This window comes from Anguilla anguilla, chromosome 8, assembly GCF_013347855.1.
Source record: "Anguilla anguilla isolate fAngAng1 chromosome 8, fAngAng1.pri, whole genome shotgun sequence".
Taxonomy (NCBI): Eukaryota; Metazoa; Chordata; class Actinopteri; order Anguilliformes; family Anguillidae; genus Anguilla; species Anguilla anguilla.
Genome location: NC_049208.1, coordinates 35,110,406 through 35,135,335, shown reverse-complemented (window position 1 = coordinate 35,135,335; position 24,930 = coordinate 35,110,406). Strand labels below are relative to the sequence as shown.

The window sequence follows — 24,930 nt, the reverse complement described above, 5'->3', positions numbered from 1 at the left end:
AATTGAATTTTTGTGGGCACCCCCCTTCCAAGCTGTGGGCCCCTATAATCGTCACCACCTTTCACCCCACTAGGGATGACCCTGCATCCAGGATTTTAACCTGTTGCACTGTGGTCCCAAATCTATTTTTCTGACCCTTGTTCTACCTTGGTTCTTCATTTGAACCACACTTTTGTGTCAGTTGCCAGGTTCTCAGATCATGTGATAATGTGATCAGTCACTGGCATATCCTCAGAAAGGACTGGTTCAGTGGAGTCATTACTCAGATCCGCTGATATTATATCATCAGGATAGGCTGATAGTGAACAAAAATGACAGGCTGAATCATTGCTTATGATATAAAGATCAGTTGGTCAGCAGAACACCAGTTCTACTGTAAATCACATTATTGACATTATTAAAATGCATGTATATGGCATCTACTGGAGTGAAAATGAGAAGATACTGAAAATATATGGTTGTCTGAAAAAGACCTGTTTAGCGAATTTCTTCATACATCATGAAGTAGTTAGATGAAAGAGAATGGCAGTAAATGCAATTTCAATTGATAGTGTGAGTTTATTAGGGTTGTGTTTGCTGTATCTCCAGTGTTGTTCTTACTGTATGTTTCCGTCTACTGCTGTCACCAGGTGCTTTTTGTCACCGAGACCAATCGACTGTCCTCGTCATCAGTGTTGGAAAGGGGAGGTCCTCACTTGGACATGGAAGGTAAACCCCTCCCCAATGTGTGGAGCTCATGAATAATGCAGTGTCTCACATTTCATGGTGGAGCTCATTACTCCTGATCATTAAGAAAGCTGTCAGATCATTAGCATCACAAACCTGAAAAAGAGGTCCTTAGTTGACACCTCTTGCCTGGGTGCAGAAGAAATTTTGGATTTGCGTGACTGGAGGATCAGTCTTTGGGTGATGTCACACTGGAGGTGTAGTATTTGGGTGGAGTTAGTTTGGTGGTGCAGTATTTGGGTGATGTCAGGCTGGTGGTGCAGTATTTTGGTGGTGTCAGGCTGGTGGTGCAGTATTTGGGTGGTGTCTCCTGGAGGCGCAGTATTTGGGTGGTGTCTTCTGGAGGTGCAGTATTTGGGTGGTGTCAGGCTGGTGGTGCACTATTCGGGTGGTGTCAGGCTGGTGGTGCAGTATTTGGGTGGTGTCTGGCTGGTGGTGTAGTATTTGGGTGCTGTCAGGCTGTAGGTGCAGTATTTGGGTGATGTCAGGCTGGAGGTGCAGTATTTGGGTGGTGTCAGGCTGGTGGTGCAGTATTTGGGTGGAGTCAGTTTGGTTGTGCAGTATTTGGGTGGAGTCAGTTTGGTCTTGCAGTATTTGGGTGGAGTCAGGCAGGAGGTGCAGTGTTTGGGTGGTGTCAGGCTGGTGGTGCAGTATTTGGGTAGTGTCCGGCTGGCGGTGCAGTATTTGGGTGGTGTCAGGCTGGAGGTGCAGTATTTGGGTGGTATCTTTTGGAGGTGCAGTATTTGGGTGGTGTCAGGCTTGAGGTGCAGTATTTGGGTGGTGTCAGTTTGGTGGTGCAGTATTTGGGTGGAGTCAGTTTGGTGGTGCAGTGTTTAGGTGGAGTCAGTTTGGTGGTGCAGTATTTGGGTGGAGTCAGTTTGGTGGTGCAGTGTTTGGGTGGTGTCAGGCTGGTGGTGCAGTATTTGGGTGGAGTCCGTTTGGTGGTGCAGTATTTGGGTGGAGTCAGGCTGGTGGTGTAGTATTTTGGTTCAGCCTCATGGTGTCTTTCTGGTTTCTAAATGAAGATGATTTGGGCGACTAAGCAGAGCTGCCCTTGTTTAAAATGTTTGTGGGATTTAGTCACATTCTGATGTAGATAATTTCATTTTTACACAATACCCATTGTCACCATGCGGTTTTCTCCCCCCAAACATGATCAACCCGATTTGTTCAATGTATATCCTTCCCTTATTTTCCACCTGCTCTTCAGATGAAAGCATTATGCTAATGTTTCCCTTAGTCTTGCGTTCTTACTCATTCAGGCCCTGCGTAGGTAGTGGCTCTCAGACTCTAAAATGGACAAATACTGATCTGCCTAGCAGGTGCTACACAGATGCAAACTGATTATTAAATCATCTGGATGGCACATATAATTCACTGTGTCATCTATACTGGCTGATCCATGCAGCATAGACCAGCTTTGCAATCTCAATCTTTGCTGTACAATAACTAACATGGATGGCAGATGGGATTCTTTGTTCATGTGGATTATTATATGACATTATTAATTTGGTTATGTAGAAAGTAATCCAAGGCATTTTATATAACTTTAATTTTTCATTCATATATCTGTATATTTACAGAAGCTATTCAGGTTAAGTAACTGTCCCAAGGCTGAGACAACAGTGGCCTGCCTCCTTAATACTGTGTCACATGCGCATGAGCAAGTTTGCTTGTCATTCTTCCAAGTGGTGAGAGAAAAGGTAGAAGAAATTCACTGGATCCCACTGATCTACTGGATCTAACGTGGTCACACGATATCCATTACAGTCCTGTCACTTGGCGCTGATGGCTCTGTAAACGGTTCAATTGAGCAAACATGCTGGTTTGCTCTGTATAAACCAGGGATGAGGAACTGTTGACTTGACAGGGAATGCCCTCGTGTCTTTAGCATACAAATATATGGGCCAGTCCATTGCAAATAGCAGGCTGATTTTTTTTGTGTGCTTGCAGGCAGTTTTGTCTGCCTCTTGCTACATCAAGGAGTCACCAAAAAAGTCTGGCGTGTCGAAATTAAACATCAAAATCTTTCATCGTCGTCTTTTTCAGGGCCGTTTCGCGGTACATAAAGAAAGTAAAATGCTCACCCAGTCATGAACTGCGCTATATAAGGCCTCTGAAGTTTGATTGATGGAGATCGGGCTGAGCCCCAATCCCATTTTTGTTTTCAGATCATTCATGGGTTCACCAATCTATTCATTTACAGGGGAAATATGAGTCTGTGTGTCAAACAGATGCCTGTCGCCACGGGCACAGTATACTTTCACTGGCTGGAACCGTGCAGATTAATATGCACAGTGCTGGGCCCCATCCCAAGCCATGCTGACTCAATCACTCAATCTGCCCCATGTGGCCAGCCAGCACATCTTTCAGTCAGCCCGTTCCCATTGGCCCGGGCCTGGCTTGCTACTACAGCCCAATAAAACGGAGATATTGTCCGTTTTTCTTATCCGAACATCGATCGCCGGGTACCGATTCACGGATTACACTGACTGAGGTTTCAATCTTGCGCGCATCGCGTTATCCCCAAACGCGGCAGCGTAAACCTTCAATGCTGCTTCGCCCACCGGCTTGTCCGTCGAGAAGAAGTCGGCACGAGTCCTCCCGATATTGGATCCCGTGGCGAGTTCCGTACGGGGTGAGAAGTTTGCTGTGAAAAACAAAAGCGAAGATGCTCTGCAGCTCACCGCCGCCGCCGGCGTCCACGTTCCCTAACAACCAGAATAAACACGCTCAGGCTGAGGGACCGTGTCAAAAGAAGCAGAGGCGCCCCTTCGCCGCTGTCAGACAAGGTGCCTGGGGGGCAGGAGTTCGGCGGCGAGCCGACGCGGCTCTAATGCACGTGTGCGCGGCTCGGCGTGCTGATTCAGCCGCCCTCCCCGTCGCGGTGACAGGAGGTCGCCCGCTGTCATTTCCAGCGCTTTTGAGAGCCCGCCCGCGGAGGCACAAAAGCGCTCGCTGAAATATGCGACCAGCCGGGGCCGCGAGCCGCGGGGCCGTCGCGGGGCCGCCGCCGAGGTCGTCTCCCCTGTGTCTTTGTGCGCGGGAGCGTCGAGGGCTTATCTGTCCTCGCGAAATAAAAGCGCCTCACTTTTCAGATCGCACTCAACCTCGCCGGGGCTTTGTTGATGCGAGGGTTTGGCCTTCTCTCACCCACTCGGCGGAAGAAAACGAGTTTATATGTCAGTGTCTCTCTGAATGCGAATTTCTGTAAATGCAGAGAAGGGGGATAAAGGCTGAGGAGAAATCCTCCCGCTTAGACGGTGCCATAGCCTGAGAATCTCCGATTCATTCATTTTAAAAGCCCGTACGAAGCTATTTCTCCTTGTCTGTATTTCTCTTTTGTCATGAAAAGGTGCTCATAATGTGACTTTGATTATCTCTTTGAAATGTGCAGACTAACAGGAGCAGTTAGGAACTGAGGCTTTTCCAGGCCATGTGACCAGATGGCCTCATACAGAATCTGAGGTCTGTACGAAGGTCTCACCCTCTTCTTAGTGAAAAGAGCAGTCAGAATAAGAGAGGTCTTTACCGAAAGACCATTGACTCATTTTCCCCTTCTCATTTCTGTTCTTATCAGGAGGTACAAAAAATAAAAAATAAACACAAAAGCAAACTCCATTCCATAATCTTGAGCTCAGCCAACACAGGCAGAGGTTTCATGGCTCCTGTCTTCATGAGTCTCTACATGTAGTACATACAATTGCCAGAGCTCACCTCAGGGCTCCACTTGTTGAGTTAATCTTTGGATGTTAATGATACTCATTTTGACTATAACATTTTTATAAATGTTTATTTCGTTCTTTTTCTGAATGTCCCAATATCTCTTGTACCAGACTGCCATAGGGGCAGTTTGGAACAGTTGATTTTTTTATGACTGAAATACTTTTTTTTATGATCCTGTGAAAAAAATTCAATAAAATTTTCAAAAAAAAAAAAAAAAGTTTTCCCTTTATTTTCTTATTCACACACAGTTTCCTTTAAATGTGGATATTTATATTTGTGTATGAGCCCACATAAAGTTTCTAAATCTGTACTCGACTATGTCCTGTTTATCTGTGCCTTGTATATTGGCCAATCTCAGTATCCTTTTGTTTCTGTATGGAGTGTGTATATACAACCATCTGATAATGTGACAAACCCTCAGCGGAGTCCCCAGAGTGATACTTCCTTCCTCAGCACACAGCAAAGCGTGTGTTACCGCTGCCTGGCAACCAGCTGGAATGGGCCCAACTTTGCCATGTGTGTGCATGTGTGTGTTCCAATTTGGGGGTGTGTCCATGAAAATGTGTATTTGTGTGTGACCGGTGCCATGTGGGAATGCGTTTGAGTATGTGTTCTTGGCCATATTCCCATGAGAGAGAGCGTGCGTGTCTCCTTTTATTTTGTCCTGATCCCTGTTCCACTCCACCTTATTTTAATGCCCTTGTACAGCACTGGCTCAGAATCTGACCACGAGTGAGTGAGTGAGTGAACAAGAGAGAGAGAGAATAATTGAAAATGTAAATCTTATACCTGTTAACTCCTCTCTATGGTGACAGTCTTTATTTCATCCAAAGTTGAATCCAATGTGTGAACTGGATAAGCATGTTTTTGGGCTGAGTTTTCTTCACCTTCATTTTTTGTAGTTTCTTAATATACAAGTCTGCATTCCCCTTTTTAAAAATGTATTGGAGTTTTAGTCTTCAGAGCAGCACACAACACTGATAGCTTATATTGTGTGGTCGGGGCAGTTGGTGTCCCATTTCTGTTGTGGCTTAACTGATTTTCCACAGAATATAGGCTGTGGTGTGGATTTGTTCCACATGGCCACAATTCCTTCCCAATCAGTGAAGCTAGTGTACAGCATGAATGAAGTAAATTGCAGCATGTTTAAAATACACTGTTGTGTTGTGAGTGGTAGTTATTTAACATAGTTTGTTAAATTAAATTTTAAAAGTTGTGGCCGAAACTGCGCTCCTCCCCTCTACCAATCAAAGCTACTATAATAGTGGAATCATTAAACTCTTTCATATTGCCAAGTCATTTATTGCCACATCATTTCATGAACTTTCTGCGACATTTCTTTCTTACATTAAATGTTCTCTGAAAGCCCTCTGTCTTGTTGGTGTGATCTGTATCCCACAAATTGCCTACTGCTATAAAAAAGACTGCATCAACACTAGACATGAGCGTGTATCCATGTTTATACATCATATGAAATCCATAATTTGGATAGAGATGTGGTATTAATAGGTTTAATAAATTATTAACTAATGTGGTATCGAAAACAGTGTGAGAGGAGGCCCAATCCACCAGAATTGCATCATAAAGCTCAGCAGCTGACAAGGAAATTGAGGCTGAACTTCTCATATTTATCAATAAAAAGGCATTGCATCAACGGTTGCGAATCGGCGGGGGAGGGACAGTTATTAGTTAACAATTTCACCAATTAACTTCCTGGACTTTTAGGGGGTCAGTGATGTTACAGGCTGGCCAATAAAAAAGGAATGTGCTGGAATCATGTTTCCTTCTCTCACTAGAGAAAATCTGTAACTTTTCACTGGAACCAAAGCATTCATATACAAGGCAACCAGGTTTTTATTTATTTATTTATTTTTTAAAGTAAAATAAAGGACCATCATCAGTAAATCAGTTAAAAGTGAAGGAAGAGGAAGAAGGATATAAAGAAATAGAGGGGAAAGGGGAGTGAAAATGGACCTCTATAATAATAAACACCAAGTTGTATATGACTGTGGGCTAGGAATCCCAACAGCCTCCATATGCCTTCATTCTCTACAGCATAACAAAGCAGCACTCCAATTTTTACCCCCCACCTATCTAAACAGGCATATGGGGCCTCTATTTTTTTCATCTCATTCCCCAATAAAATCTGGGGGGCTACCTTTCCTTTGCATTGGACAAGGTCAGGTTGGCCAGTAACTCGTCGTCAGGAGCCCTGCATAGGAAAAAAACAGCCTTGCTGTGCGGCGCCACGCAGCCCATCCCCCACGCGCAGAAAGCAAAGTTGTGCTGCCTCTGCTAGCTCGAGCAGGGAGGCAGAGAGAATGAGGAGAGGGGGTGGGGAGAGAGGCAGAGGGGGGCCGTGGAACGTGGTTTGTCCTCGTTGAATTATTTCTCATAACGTTTAATCGGAATATAGACCGCTCGTTTACGGAAGTTTCACTAACCCTTCATCGGAATATATCTGTTCCATAGAGAGAGTATACTCTAGTTTACTGTTTTTGTGATTTGCCGTGTTTTGTTCTCTCACAGTTCGTGTCTGTTTTTTCGTCCTTACTTCCTGCTCCCTGAATGGTACAGTCCATCCCCCATCCTCCTGCCCTTTCTCTCCCTCCCTCACTAACTGTAATTCCGCTCCTTCCTCTGTAAAGATTGAATCCTCTTTTGCTGCTGCTCTCGTTTATTTGCCACTGAGCATTTGCGAGGAGGCACTGTCATGTAAACCCAGAGTTGCAGTCGCTCTTTCCTGTTGGAAAAAGGCCTGTGTGTGTTTGGTTGTCATAAGTACACTTGCAAATGTTGCAAGCAGGGGTGTGGGAGCATTTTAATACTATTTTTAGATTAGCTCTCCATCGATAAACATGCCAAGTGTGCATACCCGGTAACTCTCACATGCATACCCAGTCCCAGTTTAAAACTATTTTAACTTGGAATAAATAAAGTACTCCTGTTAGCTTTAATGACCTAACCAAAATAATGATTTTTCGATATAGCAGCAATCAAAACAGTGTATGTATTCCCTCATCATATTTATAATAAGTTTGTATGCTACTTTCCGAACCTCCTACTCTGCATTAAATAACACTTGTTATTCAAAATCGCCCAAAAAATCGCAATTCTTAAAGGAAATGTGTGGCCCTGTCCCGGTCCGGCTCCTCTGCTCTGTTTCAAAACTCCGTTTCGTGTTTTGCGTCCGTCCGTGAGCTTCAGTAAAATGGCTGTGTCTCGCGGAGCCTCGTGCTGGTTTGATCAGTTTCTCGCTCACAGTCTCGTTCTGTAACAGAAGCCCCCCCACATTCTGTGTCGGTTAATTTCATTCCCAGGATCTTTATTTATATTCTCTCCATAACTTTTATTTCGAATCGGAACCGGGAGCGGAACCCGGATTCGGTCCGGTGTTTGGGGGGAATGAACTGGGACACGGGTACATTGTTATAAATAATTGTATTTATATTCAATGCTATTGAGAGCTTGGTAGAGACTGACTCGCTGTGAAAGAGAGAGGGATATCATGGCCGCTCAGGTCGCCAGCGCCGCCACTCTCAACACTAGCCCGCCTTCCGAACTAAAAAAGCCAGATCGGGACCCCCAGGAGGAGTCGGTACCGGGGGAGAAGCAGCATGAAAATAAGGAACCGGGACCGGAGAGCGGATCTCCGGGTCAGAAGGAGCTGCAGGACGGGGCCGATGTTGGAAATGCAGGGGGAGGAGGCGATCCTGAGTTGAAGAACGGGAACGGTAATTCGTCCAGACTGAATAACAATAATAATCAGAATGATTCAGGGGGGCCCGAAGGCAATAACCATCCCGGGATGGCACACCACCACCCCGCCGGTTTTCCACCACCTCCATACGGATACAGTCAGCACTACAGCCGGGCCCCTTTTCATCAACATGGCGGACAACAAAGCCCTGGCATGGCAGCTGCGGCGGGGCCGGCAGTGCAGCCGGGTAGCATGATGGACTCGTACCAGCCCAATTCCCACGACCACGGCTTCCCTAACCATCAATTTAACAACTACAACCCTTTCCCGAACCGGACTCCTTACCCAGGCCAAGGGTACGCCATGAATTCCCCGCGAAATAACCAGCCTCCGGCGGCTGGGGGGCAGCTAGGCAAGCAACAGCCAGCGGGAGGGACTACAGCTATGGCCGCCACTTACAATAATCAGAGGTATAACATGGGAAACCCTCAACCCACTTCCACCCCGACCCTAAACCAGCTCCTGACCTCTCCCAGCTCTACGAGGGGCTATCAAAACTACCCACCAAACGATTACAACAACCAAGAAGGGGCTAACAAGGGACCAGCAGACATGGGCAGCAGCAGCCAGTATGGTGGGGGCCACCCGGGTTGGCAACAAAGGACCCATCACCCGCCTCCAATGAGCCCAGGAAATAGCGGACAACCGCTGAGTCGAAATCAGGTAAACTTTCATGTTGATCTGAACCCTGGTCTCTATGGCGTGTGTTGCAGTATAAGCTCTCTGTAATGGTGTAGATAGCACACTTCGCATTGGACCTGCCATTGTCTCTCTCTGACTCTCTAAAATGGCTGCCTCTTTGCCTTTTCCCTACACCACCTCCTTAACTGCATTTATCTCGCAAACAAGCTCTTTTCACTCCCAGATAATAGTCTTTTAAAATACTTGGGCAACGAACCTAGCCCTGGGTGGTCGGGGGGGAAGGAGATGCCACTTTTATGGACCTACAATAATGACAAAACGCGTATTTTGTCGACTCCGTATGTCTGGTTCGAAATGCGGCTTAAACGTAATTAAAACGTGTTTTTCTGAGGCTTTTCTCCTATATAGAGATGAGTTTTGTCACCAGTCCTAATGGATCGTGTCAGATAACACCTCCCAACCAATAAGTTAATGTTTGTTCGTAATTTCACGAAATTTGCATATTTGATGTAATTATGGAGAAAAGTCGAGGCTTTGTACTGGCTGTTCCGAAATACTCATCGTTCGCAAGGAATTAATATGTGGAGGTTTGTTTGAATGAATAAGCGGCTATATGTTTTTTTTGTGTGATATTGCAATAGTAGATTAACACATTATTTGCTGTTCGTGCACTGACGCCCGGTTGCTTTTTGAAGAGAACGGTTTTATTCGGGCCCGGTGTGAGAGAGCGCTGATGTTCTGCTAGTAAACACGGCCAGTGATTTGAGTAAGTGCAGATTGCTGTGGGATTTGAATTATGGAGGTAAAATCCTACTGTCAAAGCCAGGAGACAGTTGGTCTTAGGTTGACATGCTAGCTGAGATCTGATTGGCTCCCCGTCCGCTGCTCCTGGCCATTTATAATTGCATCTGATGTAATGCTGCAAAAATCCTGATTAGCTCCTATACTTCAACACAGAAGATAACAAAAACATCTTAACCACGCACATGGTGTCGGCCTTTGCCCAAGGATCCCGGCTTTTCTTTCCTGAACTCTAATTTCTGAAATGTATAAGTTCCGTGCTATGAATTGGTTTAGTGTGATATTGATCAATATAATTTTGTTATCTGTCGGTCATTGTTATTTATTACAGCTTTGTAACGTGTTATACGACAAACCCACCTCCAATATCTAAAATGAAAAGGTCTCTGATTTTGAATGAATTAAATATTTGTTTGTCCTGCTATGAGTAAGGAATTTTGTTACTACTTAAATTTTGGTGTCTGAACATCTACTTGTGGGTGTGTTTAGATTTAATTTCTCATTCTCCATGCTCTTTTTTTTGGTAATTCCAAAATTTGTGTTGTGTGGGAATTAAATGGTATTTCTAGCTGTTACTCATGCATGGAGGATGCAATTCGTGTTTTTCTCATCAGCTCTGATAAACTTAGCATATTATCCCTTCAATTAATGTTGTTTAACCATCTATATAGTAATCTATTTTTTGCAAGTTCAGCATTGTTCAGTATTGCGCACGTCTAATATGAATTTAAACAAATAATCTCTCTTGGGTTGTAACTAATTGATATATAATTATATTTTGGTTTTATGGTATGTTATGCTTATTAAGCCTATTAATGTACATGCTTATTATAATTCATGTGAAAACATACAATTCCTGTTTGAGGAAGTTGATCAATGTGCACAACGTGATTGCAATTCCTTGGAGATGCTTGTTTTACTATGCAAGGCTCTACACTACCATTTTTGGCTGGACCGCAACAGTGGGGCCAGCGGGGCCAGCCCTACAAAGGTGAATGTCTGTGACTGACTGAGTGAGTGACTGAGTGAGTGATGAAGTTACACCATTGGTCAGCCAAGTTATGAAGTCACGCCATTGGTCGGCCGGATCACGTGTGTTAGGTCCAGGCATATACTAGGTTTTAACCTGGTCTTGTTTCCCAAGGAACCCATGCGCTCTTAAGTTATATATATTTTTTTAGGAGTGCGCAAATGCATGCCTATTAGCACATGTGCTCCTAAATTAATCCCCCCCCCCAGTTAGCACACATCAATTTTCAGGAGCAAATACTCCTAAAATGGGAGCACTGTCGAGCCCTGCTATGTCTGGTGTCAAAACGGAGATGGAGAAGTAACAAGAGTTCTGTAATGGTCCGGAATGGGTAATGCTGCGGTCATTTTTTGAAATATTGAGTAATATTTGGTATTTGTCCCTTGTTGGAATTGCACACGATCACTTAATGGACACACCTGTGTAGTTTTGCACCACCCCACCGTATTCCATAGCCGGCTAAACAAATGCACGTTGCGCTGTTGTAGTTTTGCGGCCTTCCACGCCAGGCGCAAGGTGTAGTAACTCTGTCTTTAAAGCGTGAGCCTCTTCCTTCTTGTGTCATCCAATCCGCCCGCTAGCAATTAAAACCCTTCCCCGGTGCGGTGTTGACAAATTATCAACAGCCATGCCTCAGCATTGGGGAGGGGGATGAAGGAGGTGCGGGGGGGGGGCAGCGCGGAGTTTGTTTTGCGGTTAGTTCGGGAAGTGGCGCTCGGAGCCGCCGTCAGACGGTCGAGGGCACCGGTCGGGGAGCGGCGCGCGGGGCGCGGGGAGCCAGATGCGCCTGGCCGTTCTCTCGGAGTTTTGTGAAAGAATCTGTCACGCCGCAGTTGTGTTTACAAGCTGCCAAGGTGTCAGCCAAGTGTCACCGCTTTGTTCATTGAATAAGGTTTATTTTTAATTCAGAGCCGGTAACCATGCCGACTGTAGTATTTCCTGGTGTCAGACCTGTTGAATGCTGTGTTTGTGTTAGTGGCAACATGGGGTGAGTTTTTTTTTCACGATTTTACGTTTGGGGGCGGGGGGCGTGGGGGGGTTGGTAGTGTAAGTGGGCTTGAATTTAATCGGCCCATAAACTCGTTCAGAACGGTTTTTGGCACTTACTGCGGTTTGCTTCACAGCATTTGAGTACAACATAAATGTAAAATAATGGTCAAGATTTCAGGCCTTCTGGTGAAGTTTGTTTGTGAAGCAGCTTAAAAGGCTTGGACTCTAATGCTTCACTGCATCTTGTTGATTGACAAACCGACGGAAAGGCTATCAAAAAGATGCTGTGATCACAATGTCGGCCTATTTGGCGTAGGATCTAGTACTCCCTGAAATGTTTCCAGACGTAAAAATGTTTCATTGTGGTATCTTGCGAGATTAACTATTGTCTTTTCTTCTCTGCACAGAGAACATTTCTATGTTCAAACCAGTTGTATCTTCTGTTTACAATATAATGTTTGAAGAACTAATGTGAGGGTAACCTAGCTCAATGCATGGAGTTCAGCTGGACATATCGACCAAACATTAGATGCTAAAACAAACCGTATGACTTGTTTGCAGTTTATTTTTCCCCAAGGAGACCATCATCTCATCAGATACGTTACAATATCTGTCTGATGTTTGTTTCCTCGGTTTTCCTAATTAATTGCAGTGAAGAGGTGACGTATTGGTCCTAGGTTCGTTTTCTCAAAGCGATTGTGTCTGGGTAAAAACCATTTAAATTAAGTTGGATGTACTGCCAAGGCTAGCAGAACCTGTGTAAAACGTTTTTGTTTTTTTTTCCACACTATGTTCAGTGAAAATGGTTGTGGTTAACTGTAATCTCCATTGCTGTATAAAAAAACGTCTGTAGAAACATGCAAACTGTGCTGATCTGTGGACCGTGGATCTGTGGAAAAGGTGCTAAGATAGCACATGAACTGTGTTTGTGGATCAGCCTATGATAAGCGAGAGAGATGTGTGTATACAGGTGGAGAACTTTAATATCTCGAATATCTCAGAACTTGTGACCCAGTGTGTGAAATCTTGGCTATAGCCATTGGTTCTGCTGTGCTGGGATATGGATCTAGAACTTTTAGAACAAGATTGTCACCCTCCACCGAAGGGCGGAGTCTACTTTCATTTTACACATTCTTTTGAAGATGTTGCCCATTTCTCTTGTACTCTTGTTCCAACCGTAGGTACGTCTAATTATTTCTGCGTATTCCGTCGGTTTGCGAGAGTGCACACTTGTTCTGTGAAGCGCATACCGTTGGCTAACCGTTTTATTTCTACTTTTTCCATCTACGAACTGTCAAAGCAACAGCACTGGAGGGCTGAGCAGTTAACGCTGGCAGGCTGCAGGGTACTGCGCAGCCTGAGGAGTTAACCGGGGCTGATGAGGAGCAGTTGCTGCTCGCTGTAGGCAGTCATGAGAGGACTCCTGTGTGTGGTACGGCACTAGCATGGTGTGGATCCCAGGCTTAGGCTACGCTCGGCACGAGCGCCTTAACGGTGTGCGCCACTTGGGAATCCTTGAGAAAAACTTTACTTGACTACATGTTTTTTTTGGGGGGGGGGGGCAAAAAAACAGAAGGCCCCTTCAGTGAGATGAGTCTTATGCAGCCTGGCAGTTGCTTGTGGTGGCGTCGCTCGTCGCGTTCTGCTTCTGAAACCACTTCGGGCTCCATGAAAAATGCATCCAACAAACGCGTACAAATAAAGCGCAGAAACGGCAGGCAGAAGAGCGCGGATATTAAAGCATTTCGCGATGCTATCTCCGTGGGAGAACCTTGCGGTAATCAAAGCTCTCTTTTTTTTCGCCTCCAGTAAGTGATTTCCATATGTGGCGGGCTCGCCTCTCTGTACTAACTGTGTGACTGTGTGTGAGCCCAGCTCTCCGGTGCTCGTGTACAGCTCTCAGGATGTCTTTGTGCAGCATATGCTCTGAGCAGGTAGGAGAGCTTTCCCTCTACAGCCCTGTCACATGCGGCCAGATGGCTCTCTCTGGATGGATCTCGCTGGCTTTGGGGGGCTTTCGTTGCCCCTGCCACCGGTAGGTGGAGCGATTATGTGGTCGTCCGTCAATCATTTTGTCAGTCTCCATTTCTGTGTTGCCTCTTGGTTTCTCAGTCAATGGGATACTTAAGAAAAGTTGTGAAAATCTAATGGTTTGGATGAAAGTCACTGGAATGGTTTCCTCCTGGGTAAGAGAAGATATGATTTTTGGGATTCTAAGACAAGGGGCCGTTTCTCCCCATTATGAGCCGTCCCAGTGTCTGCTTCAGAGCGAATGGCTGTGAATGACTTGGCCTGCCTGGCTCTGCCTGCGGGGTTCTCATTGGATGGAACAAAATCAAGAATTTCTGATGTTTCCTAACTTTTCAGGTTTAAAGTCCATGTGCTCGTGGTCCAGTGTTATTCTTCTGGAGGGGCATTGGAAGGCTGAAACACTGTGCCTCAGGTATTACTAGAAACGCTGTGCTTTCATTTAGGAGTTGGCGTTTGGTTGGGTTACCTGCTAATGAGGCCTTTGGAAGGGGGTTGTGGCATTGAGTAGCATTGGTTTAGCTCTGGTGTTGGTGTTGTAAAACATTTTTTTACGCTGGGAATTTTTTTTTTGTTGGATGCGTAGATTCTAATATTCGACATGGAGTCCGGGATTCTGCATGGGTGAACTCGTGGCATTTGCGGACTACAACCTTCCTGACAGGCCGCTGTGCTGAGGTGGTACAAGACAAGTTGACAGTCCAGTCACGTCCAGAACCTGTCCACAGTGGAGTGACGTTGTCCATGTTACAGTATGACACGGGCTAACGGGCTCCGCCGTCTTTCCAATTACTACAGGCCGGAAGTCCATCTCTGTCTCCAGAGCGATCCGCTGTGGAGGGTTTAGTACTCCCGTTTCGCATTGGGTCATTTGAATCAAAGGGGGAGGCATTTGTTCAAAAACCCCAATATCATTTTAGCTCCTTGAAAGTATGAATGATAATGACAAGACTATGAGAAATCCTTTGATATTTAGAGTCCTTATATCTGGTATTTACTCCCCTTTCTTCTCTTTGCGGTTTGTTATTAGTAATTATAACTGTCGTATAGCTTCACCTTGAGGAGCTTTAAGTGATCTGACGCTCCCGTATAGCCTACTAGCAGAGCTGTTCAGCTGCTGAGCAGGAGGTGCTGTGTGGCTGACACGGGCAGGTCGCAGGCAGGAGATCAGCCAGTCACTCCTGTTGAGCCAGCGTGGAAGGGGGTACCCGTACCTGCTGAAATCCTCCCCTCCCGGTCAGTGCCTAATTAAGTGTTCCCCCTCGGGACTCCCGGCCACAGTGGGCCACACGCGCTCTGGACTGCATCCGAGCGGCGGGCAGCACTGCAGTACAGTGCACAAGTGACTCGCAGGAGCATGCCTGTCGCCTGCCCCTCGTGATTCTGCCCCTAGTGATTCTGCCCCTAGTGATTGGGAAGGCAGAATAACAGGTGGCAAAGTTAATCTGCCCTATGTAGGAAGCTTTATTTGCCTTTATTAATAAAGTTGATTAACCCTTTTCCCTTCCAAATTTCGTCCATGTTTTCTGTAATGGATGGTGACCGTGAGTGCGGGTGCATTGCCCTGGCTGGGACTAAAAGCTCTTTCTGGCAAATGCCGTATTGGAGTAACGGAGGCATTGGGTGGGACCGCAGTGAGGACCCAAACCATGGCCAGGCCAGAGCCGACAGCGAGGGTGGCGGTACAGGTTCAGAGTCCTGTGCTGGTCACAGAACGATACTTTTGACCACGATTGAGGGATGACTTGTATTTTTCAGTGATACATGTTTTGAAAGGCGCTCTGTGTTTCAGTTTGTGTTTATATTTACTCACCGTGGAGGAAGACGGGGTGGCGTCTCAAACGCTCGCTTTGAGAGAACGGCAATCAGATTTCATTTTCTCGCGAGCGGCGGAGCTGTGGAAGGCGGATCGTGCCGATAACGGACGCACGGTCCGCCCACCGCCGCGCCGAGCCGCCGCGCTGATGAAACTTCCACCCGCCGTCGCAGAGGAAAAGGGCCGGGTTGGTTCAGCAGGACCCAGAGCTGCGTGAGAGCACGTGCGGTCATGTCCCTGTAAGTCTTCTGAAATCAGGCTAATAGAAGTTTTGTGGCGGGAAATGAGGAGATGAGAAGCGAGGGTAAGTGACGTCACCTGCTATCGTGTGATGCAAATTGTTTCGAAGCGATGCAAATCTGACTTGCCCTACTCCACGAGGTGCTTTGAGGCGTTTTTCAGTGTTTTTAACTGGGGGTTGAAGTCATGTGACTAGAACAGAAAAAAATTGTTGTGATGGGGTAATATTGGGATGCTAAATCGAGAAAAAACTTTAATTGTGGGGTCTGAAGCAAGAGTTGCTATGGCATGACACAAAATGTACTGGGAAGTCTGTAATAAATGCAGTTGGGATGGAGATGCTAGAAATGCAGAAACAGTTAGTGGAATGTTTAAACTGATGGTTATTAAAAGCTAAAGTACAGTAAAGTTCATTCTGATTTCCACATTTCTTTTCTGGTGTTGCATTGAGTCTGACCCATAAGTAATAAAATAAACTAAATTTTAGAAGAAAAGAAAAAAAATTAAACTAAATGCCACATGAAAATTTCAGAAATTATGGTACTACATAGTACATGGAAAGACTTGCATATAAAGCCTTGTAATAACCTTTTTTCTGCTAAGTGAATGTTATGATAAAAAATAGCATTAGCATCATCATCCATGTCATTGAAACATTTGAATGGTTAAATTTGAAAATGTTCTGGAAAGTTTTTTATAATCGAGACTTAATGGCAACATCCTTATGTGCAATCCCATCCTGCTCCAAGGTAAACAACGTGCCCTGTAGGCAATTCAGACATTTTAGCTAGCTGTTATTTATAAGATATTGCGATTTCATATAGTTTCATATGGTTTATACCAAACCCAGAAAATTTGATTGCTAGCCACTGTGTGCTTTCATTTATTTTATTCCGAAAAATAAATTAGTGGAAAGTAAATGCTTCTTTGTAGTTTGCTCATTTGCAGCAACCGACAAGCAAAAAACCATTTAGGACGACCAATTTAACAGCTCTTCAACAGAGTGGTTTTGGATAATCATGAAGAAGCCATTGTAATTCCTTGCTCCTGATTTGGGGGGTGTATCCTGGATAACATGTTTCATGTTTATTTGTCTGAATGCATTGATTGATTATTATAAGATGGACAATTAAAGGGTAGTGCAAATATGTCCATGTGCAGACGTTCAATCAGAATGGCATTTGTCTTCAGCTGATGGTTTCTCTGACCTCCACTTCATACTGCTTTTCAAATCCATGATTAGATTTCGGTAGTGTCAAGGCTCTGTTGCGTAGATTGAATATTAGGCCGCCCATGATGGGATAACGCATGGGGATGTGCAGTTCATCATTCTACAGAATTGAGGCCTGTGCACAGTGAAGTTTGTTGGAATAATCAATTTTACGTTTTGAAAACTAACATTTGAATAGCTTTGTTTTTAATGTAATTTGTTTTAATGTAATTTTCTGTGCAAGCTATATTAAGTGTTACATATGATATTGCATTGCGTTTTTTATTTATTTACATTTTTTCTGGAAAGTAGCCTAGTAAAAAGGTTGTATATTGGTTACATTTATCAGCAGTTTTTTTTGCGTGTATCCTATTTCTTAATCCTGAGGGAGTCTGTACTTGAAATCTTTTTAAAATGTTGGCAAGTTGGTACATTGTTAGTGGAGAACACCTACTTCCCCTGTTTTAATTTCACGTAGATATAATATGGCCGATAATTACTGTAGGTCTGCAGTAGTGATGGGTACGAGTATTGGATTTTGATCGATTACTCATTGGATACTACTCAATTTTTTTCCTTGTAAAGGCTATGCATGTACAAGTATGTATTAATTAATTTATCATACAATATGCTCAAAAGAAGAAACACTTTAAAAATGAACACATTTGTTCATCTAATATGAACAGAGTAAAGCAAATGTATATTTTGAAATGCATGTACTGATTGCAGTTTTATGGTAAGCCATTGTCTAAGCGGGACAATACAACGGAATACTAAAGTAACTGAGGATAACACAGTTGGAATGCCCTGTGTGGAGGGAAATAGCCTGAGGCAAATTTACCTCCGACAATTGCAAAGAAAACATGCGTTTAAAAATATCCATTGCAATGGAAATGTTACTTTAGTATTCCAACAAATATCCCATACCCGATGCCACTTAGCAGCGAACACGTCTTTTTAGCACCTCAGCCAGGCTACCTAATATTCAAATTCAAAATGATGAGTCAAAATGATCTCATAGCATGTGTGTTATCACGGATAGCTAGCTAGCCAACTACTGAATTATATTGAAAACTGAGGCTAAACTATAGGCTAACTATAGTCAAGCTATAACTCGACTAGCCAGGCTACTCTATATAGGCTACTGTCCTTCATAGACATCAAGCCGATCCTGTTGCAGATATAATTGTGACTGTTGGCTTGCTTGCTCTAACAAATTTCCACTTTATTTATTGAATCTGAGTGATACACATTCATTGCCGGGTGTATATGGAGAAATAATGCACACATCCCAGCCAATCAGTATTCAGCCAAGCGGTTGTATATTGGTTTTGTGGGCACGCAGCATTTGTGAATTGAGACATTATGCGGTCACTCGATCTGTGAAATAATTGAAAATCACGATCCCTAGTCAGTTTTGACACCATGCGTGGTGTAATTCTAAAATTCTAAAACTGTTGGTCATTCATAAAATGCACGTTGTGCACCCTCACATATGGCGTGTTTACACTTTTGTTTACTCTATGAAATCAGATATTTTGGTCCTTGTCCCTTAGTAGACCTGGCGCTCTGCACAAATTGTGTAATTAAATTCACAGCAACAGATGCATATTAAACTGTTACGCTGAATTATTTCTTAGCATTCTCACACAATAGTATTGCACAACAACATAAAAATGTTTGTCCTGTTTAATACAACTGCCCGGCCTTAAGTCCGTCTCTGAGTTCTAAGTGCTTTCCATCCCTGTGGTGTGACTGGGCTACAGCCGTTTTCACAATGGCTTCATTTACCGAGTGAACACACTCCTGGGGCTAATATGTCTTATTGCTTCTGCCGCAGGAATTACTAATATTTATTTGCATAGCCCTAATTTGGAACAACCAGTATTGCTGCCATTAGACATTATACACGTGAATTAATCTGAATGTGTCCTGAAGTGATTTGGGTTCGAGTGCTTTGGTTAAGTGTGCCCCAGTTGGGATTTGAGCAGTCGTTGTCCTGGTCTCACGCCCAGTTATACCGGCATCACACCTCACTGCTGGCCCCAGGTGTAATTACTGTGTGTGGACAGGCGTGCAACTATGACCTTGGCTTTGACCAAAGTGTCCCCTGTAGGACTTGGCCTTAGTGGAAGGTAACTGGGGGGGTTTACAGTGCTGGGTGAAGAGGCAGACCCGATCAAACGATCTCCGGCGAAGGGCCTGTGAGGAGCGCTCACTTGCACTCCGGGGGCGTGCTGGCCTCGGCGCCGGTTCCGCGGTCTTGCCTTGGCCCCGCCCCGGCGGTGGTGGAGACGCACGGCGGTGGAGGCGACGCGCGGCGGTGGCGGCGGGTCAGCGGGTCGGGGATAACGGGAGAGGATGCGTCTTCCCGCCATGGCGGCGGCGCGGAGTTCGCCGGAGCGGCGGAATGCCGTTCCCCCTGAGTGATTTTCGTCACGGCAGACGCCCCCCCCCCCCCTCGGGTGATGATCAGCGGTGCCTTCCCTGCTTGTTTGCCTTTCAGATTGTCTCTTTCCACTGACTTAACTGTCTGCCTGTCTGAGTCTGCGACTCTCAAATGCTTCCCCGGCCCACTTCCTCTGCGCGTTTGAGTGCGCGCCTGTGCTTGTCTGACGCGCCCCCTTTATCCCGTCGGTAATAATGGGTTGTTTGGCTGCGATGCGCTGTCTGCTCCTCTCCTCTCTCTGAATTTCGGCGGCTCCTGAGAGGGGAGGCGCTCCTGAGCTCACGGCCTACGCTTGGTGCGTAGACCGACTAGCCGTTTCCTAGATACACGCGATATGGTTCCTCCTCAGATCTATGTCTGTGTGAACTTTTTGAGCTGACATACCACATCTCACGGGTTAACTGAGCTGGCTGCACACCACTGATTTGGTAAGAACTAAATGAAAGCTGATGTGGTCAAGAACTTTGGTTTTAAACGCAGTCCTCTTGAGGCTTGACTGGTGGTATTGGTCAGGTGAGCCGTCCCCATTGGGTGTTGTTAGAAACCTGTGTAAGTGCGGAGAAAGACTCCAAACTGTGCTCTTGTCTTGTCTTCAGGCTCGCCTGTGCAGCCATTGAAGGGGAAGCTCCATTTCTTCCAGAACTTTCGCTTTTTAAAAATCTAGCTCAGCTTCCTCTATCTGCAAGTTTATCTCTGCGAAGCGTTTGAAACATTCGCGTTCCACGCGCTGGGCGAACAGAGCCGTCATCAGTTTCCTTGGAGGCGAAGCCTCCGTTTAAATAGCCTGGCTGATGACTTATTGATAACGCCGTGCCTAAAAATACCCCCGTCCTCCTGCAGGTAAAACTGTGCGATGGAAAAGGGCGAGCGAGAGCGCAGAGAGGAGGGAGACGGGCCTGGGACGGGGGGCCTCCGCTGAGCGAGAGGGACCCCTCTCTCCAGATCTGTGTTTACAAGCGAGCGGAGCTAGACGTTCTGTACACATTGACTGTAACATTCGGTTCTCTGAGGCCGCGTGACCTCCCCCCCCCCCCCCCCGGTTTGTCAGGAGAGTGCAGGTGACAGCCTTTCGCCGAGGGGAGCCTCCGTAGCGGCGTGAGCCGTCAGGCTTCCTTTACCGCTTTAAGAGCGGCGGACCCCGCGTGTGAAAGCGGGGGGAAAAGCTCGATTTCTGGACTCGCAATCCTGAAACAGGTGCCAAAAGCGTCTGAGTGAACAGGGAGGGGTCCGGGGACTGCTGATAACGCAGCGGGGGGGGGGGGGGGGGGGTCACATCAGAGGCTCTCAGGCATTTTGGTTAACGGGCTGGATTTGGCTAAAAATAGACCAAACGGGTTCAGCATTGAAAATCTTTGATCGGTCTGTTCAAAACAAACCGGCGACCTCTGCCCTGTTAACAAGCATGTTACGAGGCTAATATCGCTCCATACTGCCGCAGTGTGCAGTCTCTGGATTAACGTCTACGGTCGGTTTCCAGCTGCCCGTCTCACACCCAGCCCCCTTTTTGTATGAAACCATCTAATCTGTTGTTTTGTGAGTGAGTTGCTTTATGACAGACAGTGAATTATTTTTCACTTGAATGTTAACATAGGCTGGGCATGCACTAGGTTACTTCAGTTTGGAGCGCTAATCAGAGGCTATAGGATTTGTCAATTAGGATCTCTCTCTATTAAATGGGGTGTTGGACACACAAACATCCAGTCATCTCTAAATGTAAGATCCATGGTGTGGATCCGCGGTAACATCCGCGGTGTTTCAGGTAAGGAGTGCAGTGCGATTTTCAAGAACAGGTCCTGTTTGTTTATTTGGTCTTTCTGTATCCGTACTCTTGAGGTGGATTTTAAAATTCTGCTCAGGCTGCGGGGGAAAAAAATGAATCCGGACCGTGTGAAAATCCATTCGTCGCGCAATTTGTAATTAGGCCAGCTGATTAGTGTGGCGCGCTGCAATCAGCAGCCATGCAGTTTAACGTGTGAACCAATCACTTCACTTTCTCCATGTCAGCTTGGATATAGTTGGCTCAGAAATTTCCAGGGAAGCAAGGAGAGTCGTGATGTGTGTGGCTGTGTGGGTGTTGTAGTCCAGTCGTGTAGCGAGTTAGCTAGCTAATGTGTAGCTGATGCTTCTGCTGTACTGTGTCGCAGCCTCTCGGCAAACATACCCTGTTAAATTAGAAGTAGCCTATCTATTAGGCCGAACTCTTACTGCTAACAGCATAATGCATAGGGTTTATCTGTCATTGACAGTTTTGCTTGTTAGCTATATATTTCTATTGGAAAAATAAATACAGCTATCTTCCCTACAGTATTTTTTTAACATTTATTGCACTTTATGATATAATGATACTTGGTTTCATAGATCACATATGTGGTATCGCTAAATGAGAAAAAAATAGCAATGCTTTATGAAATGTCCTGTAATAGCATTGGAAAACATTACCATGATGCATTAAATACAGGAGCAATAACTGGTAAAAACAAAAAAGTGAATCTGAAAGAGTGCAGTAATAAAACGGCACAAAAATGTAAACTGCAGCAATACATTACCTTAAATTGAACACAAGTGGTCTGAAAAGCAGCATTACCTGAATAATATAATGTTACCATATTCTCAGTAAGTAGTAACCTCCTGGAAGATATACACTGTACTAAGTACACTCAGAATTTATCATCAGCATCAACCAAATATCCACAGTACTAGGACACAATCATAAAAGAAGCATTTTACCTCTTACAGCGATAAAGTCGATTTGAATATTCAAATAAGCTAATATGAAATTAAAGAACGGAAATGTCAACCTAGATTATGGAATATTTGCTAGGAAGTACTAGCTTTAGTTGCGATCAATCATGTAAGCTAACCCGACCAACCAGCTAGCGAACCAAAGTGGAGAATTCTTCCATAAGATGTTAGCTAGCTAGCCATTTATATTGACATCAGCTAGATTTAAAATTATAGGCCTACTCATTTTAGCTCTGTTAATTTAACCAAGTTTTGTTCCCTAAAGAATTCAGAGTATATTTATCCATAGAAAACCAGTTGAAATAAACACAGTGAATATTTACGCATTTTAACTCGAAAATGAACATTGGTAGTAGGAAAGGATAGAAATTTTTATTTTGTTGGTACAAGTATTTTATGCTTGCTTATTTTATGCTTGCTGAAACGGAAAGGCTGATGTCTTGTCAGCGGCTTGCTTTATGTTCTAGATGCTTGGGTATGCTAAGACCATAATTCTCATATTTAATTAATGTCATTGTCTCTGGTCTGTTGCTGACGTTGGCACTGCCCGTACTTCATGAACACGTGGCAGTTGTTTAGTGAAGAATTTTATTTTTCTGTGTGCTCTAAGTGGAATTTTTGTGTATGTGCACAACTAATTTTGGTATGGGAAACACTGAGCTTGTGTCAAAAGAGACCGTGTGGAAACATGCCTGGCTTTCTAAAGGCTGACATATGTTGTGAAGATTTTTTCGGTCGCTAGCTTAAATAACTTTCTTCCCGTGCCCCATAATTTCCAGAAAATGTATTTCCTATGATCTTATTTTTCTCCCTGATCTTGCTTTGCTAAGTTAAATGGTAACTTTAAGCCCATCTCTGTTCTGCAGTGTCCGTGTTGGTATGGGAGGACACACGAGTGCTGGTGTTGAGTAGAAAAGGATGGAGTTTGGCAAATGCTTTTTGTACAGAAAGTGCACTTCTAACTGAGTCATCGCAGACTGATCGCAGGCACCTGATTGGCCAGCAGAATCGCTGTTGATCCGGTGAGGCAGGGCATATCCTGCCATCTGAAGCCCTCCCTCCCTGGGTGACAGTACTGCTGAGCGCAGGTAGTCTCTTAATGCCATTTGACTCCATGATTTCCAGACTTTCAGGTTGGGTGGATTTGCCACATCTCAAGCAGCTAGCTATGTGCATGGCATACATGTGCATGGGCGTGGACGTGTATAAACGTTTGCAGTATGGCCATGTGCGTGTGTATGTACGTGTGCAGCATGACCATGTGTGTGTGTATATACGTGTGCAGTATGCCTGTGTGTGTGTATGTACGTGTGCAGTATGCCTGTGTGTATGTACGTGTGCAGCATGGCCATGTGTGTGTGTATGTACGTGTGAGTATGCCCATGTGCGTGTGTATGTACGTGTGCAGCATGGCCATGTGTGTGTGTATGTACGTGTGAGTATGCCCATGTGTGTGTGTATGTACGTGTGTAGTATGCCCGTGTGCGTGGACGTGTATATACGTGTGCAGTATGGCCATGTGCGTGTGTATGTGCGTGTGCAGTATGCCTGTGTGTGTGTATGTGCGTGTGCAGTATGGCCATGTGCGTGTGTATGTGCGTGTGCAGTATGCCTGTGTGTGTGTATGTGCGTGTGCAGTATGGCCATGTGCGTGTGTATGTGCGTGTGCAGTATGCCTGTGTGTGTGTATGTGCGTGTGCAGTATGGCCATGTGCGTGTGTATGTGCGTGTGCAGTATGCCTGTGTGTGTGTATGTGCGTGTGCAGTATGGCCATGTGCGTGTGTATATGCGTGTGCAGTATGCCCATGTGCGTGTGGCGTGTGCGTGTGTGTGTGTGTATATGTGCGTGTGCAGTATGCCCATGTGTGTGTGTATGTACGTGTGCATGTACGTGTGCGGTATGCCTGTGTGTGTGTGTATATACGTGTGCAGTATGGCCATGTGCGTGTGTATGTACGTGTGCAGTATGCCTGTGTGTGTGTATGTACGTGTGCAGTATGGCCATGTGCGTGTGTATGTATGTGTGCAGTATGCCCATGTGCGTGTGTATGTATGTGTGCAGTATGCCCATGTGCGTGTGCAGTATGCCCATGTGCGTGTGCATGTACGTGTGCAGTATGCCCATGTGCGTGTGTATGTACGTGTGCAGTATGCCTGTGTGTGTGTGTATGTACGTGTGCAGTATGCCCATGTGTGTGTGTATGTACGTGTGCAGTATGCCCATGTGCGTGTGTATGTATGTGTGCAGTATGCCTGTGTGTGTGTATGTGCGTGTGCAGTATGCCCATGTGCGTGTGCAGTATGCCCATGTGCGTGTGTATGTACGTGTGCAGTATGGCCATGTGCGTGTGTATGTATGTGTGCAGTATGCCTGTGTGTGTGTATGTGCGTGTGCAGTATGCCCATGTGCGTGTGCAGTATGCCCATGTGCGTGTGTATGTACGTGTGCAGTATGCCCATGTGTGTGTGTATGTATGTGTGCAGTATGCCCATGTGCGTGTGTATGTACGTGTGCAGTATGCCCATGTGTGTGTGTATGTATGTGTGCAGTATGCCCATGTGCGTGTGTATATGCGTGTGCAGTATGGCCATGTGCGTGTGGCGTGTGCGTGTGCAGTATGCCCATGTGCGTGTGTATATGCGTGTGCAGTATGCCCGTGTGCGTGTGTATGTACGTGTGCAGTATGCCCATGTGCGTGTGGCGTGTGCGTGTGTATACATGCGGCGCACCAGCGTGCACACCCGTGTGTGTGTGTAGCCGGGCAGCTG

The 24,930-nt window shown here is 45.4% G+C and overlaps 1 protein-coding gene across 1 annotated transcript in view; it reads left to right on the top strand.

The window, feature by feature from the left end:
- The first annotated feature begins 7,670 nt into the window (after window positions 1-7,670).
- The window catches only part of arid1ab (AT rich interactive domain 1Ab (SWI-like)), a 55,427-nt gene continuing 38,167 nt past the window's right edge, over window positions 7,671-24,930 (top strand). The window contains exon 1 of the mRNA XM_035429011.1: window positions 7,671-8,875. Within this exon, the coding sequence (XP_035284902.1) occupies window positions 7,961-8,875 (915 nt within the window). The 5' untranslated portion in view covers window positions 7,671-7,960. The remainder of the gene's footprint in view (window positions 8,876-24,930) is intronic.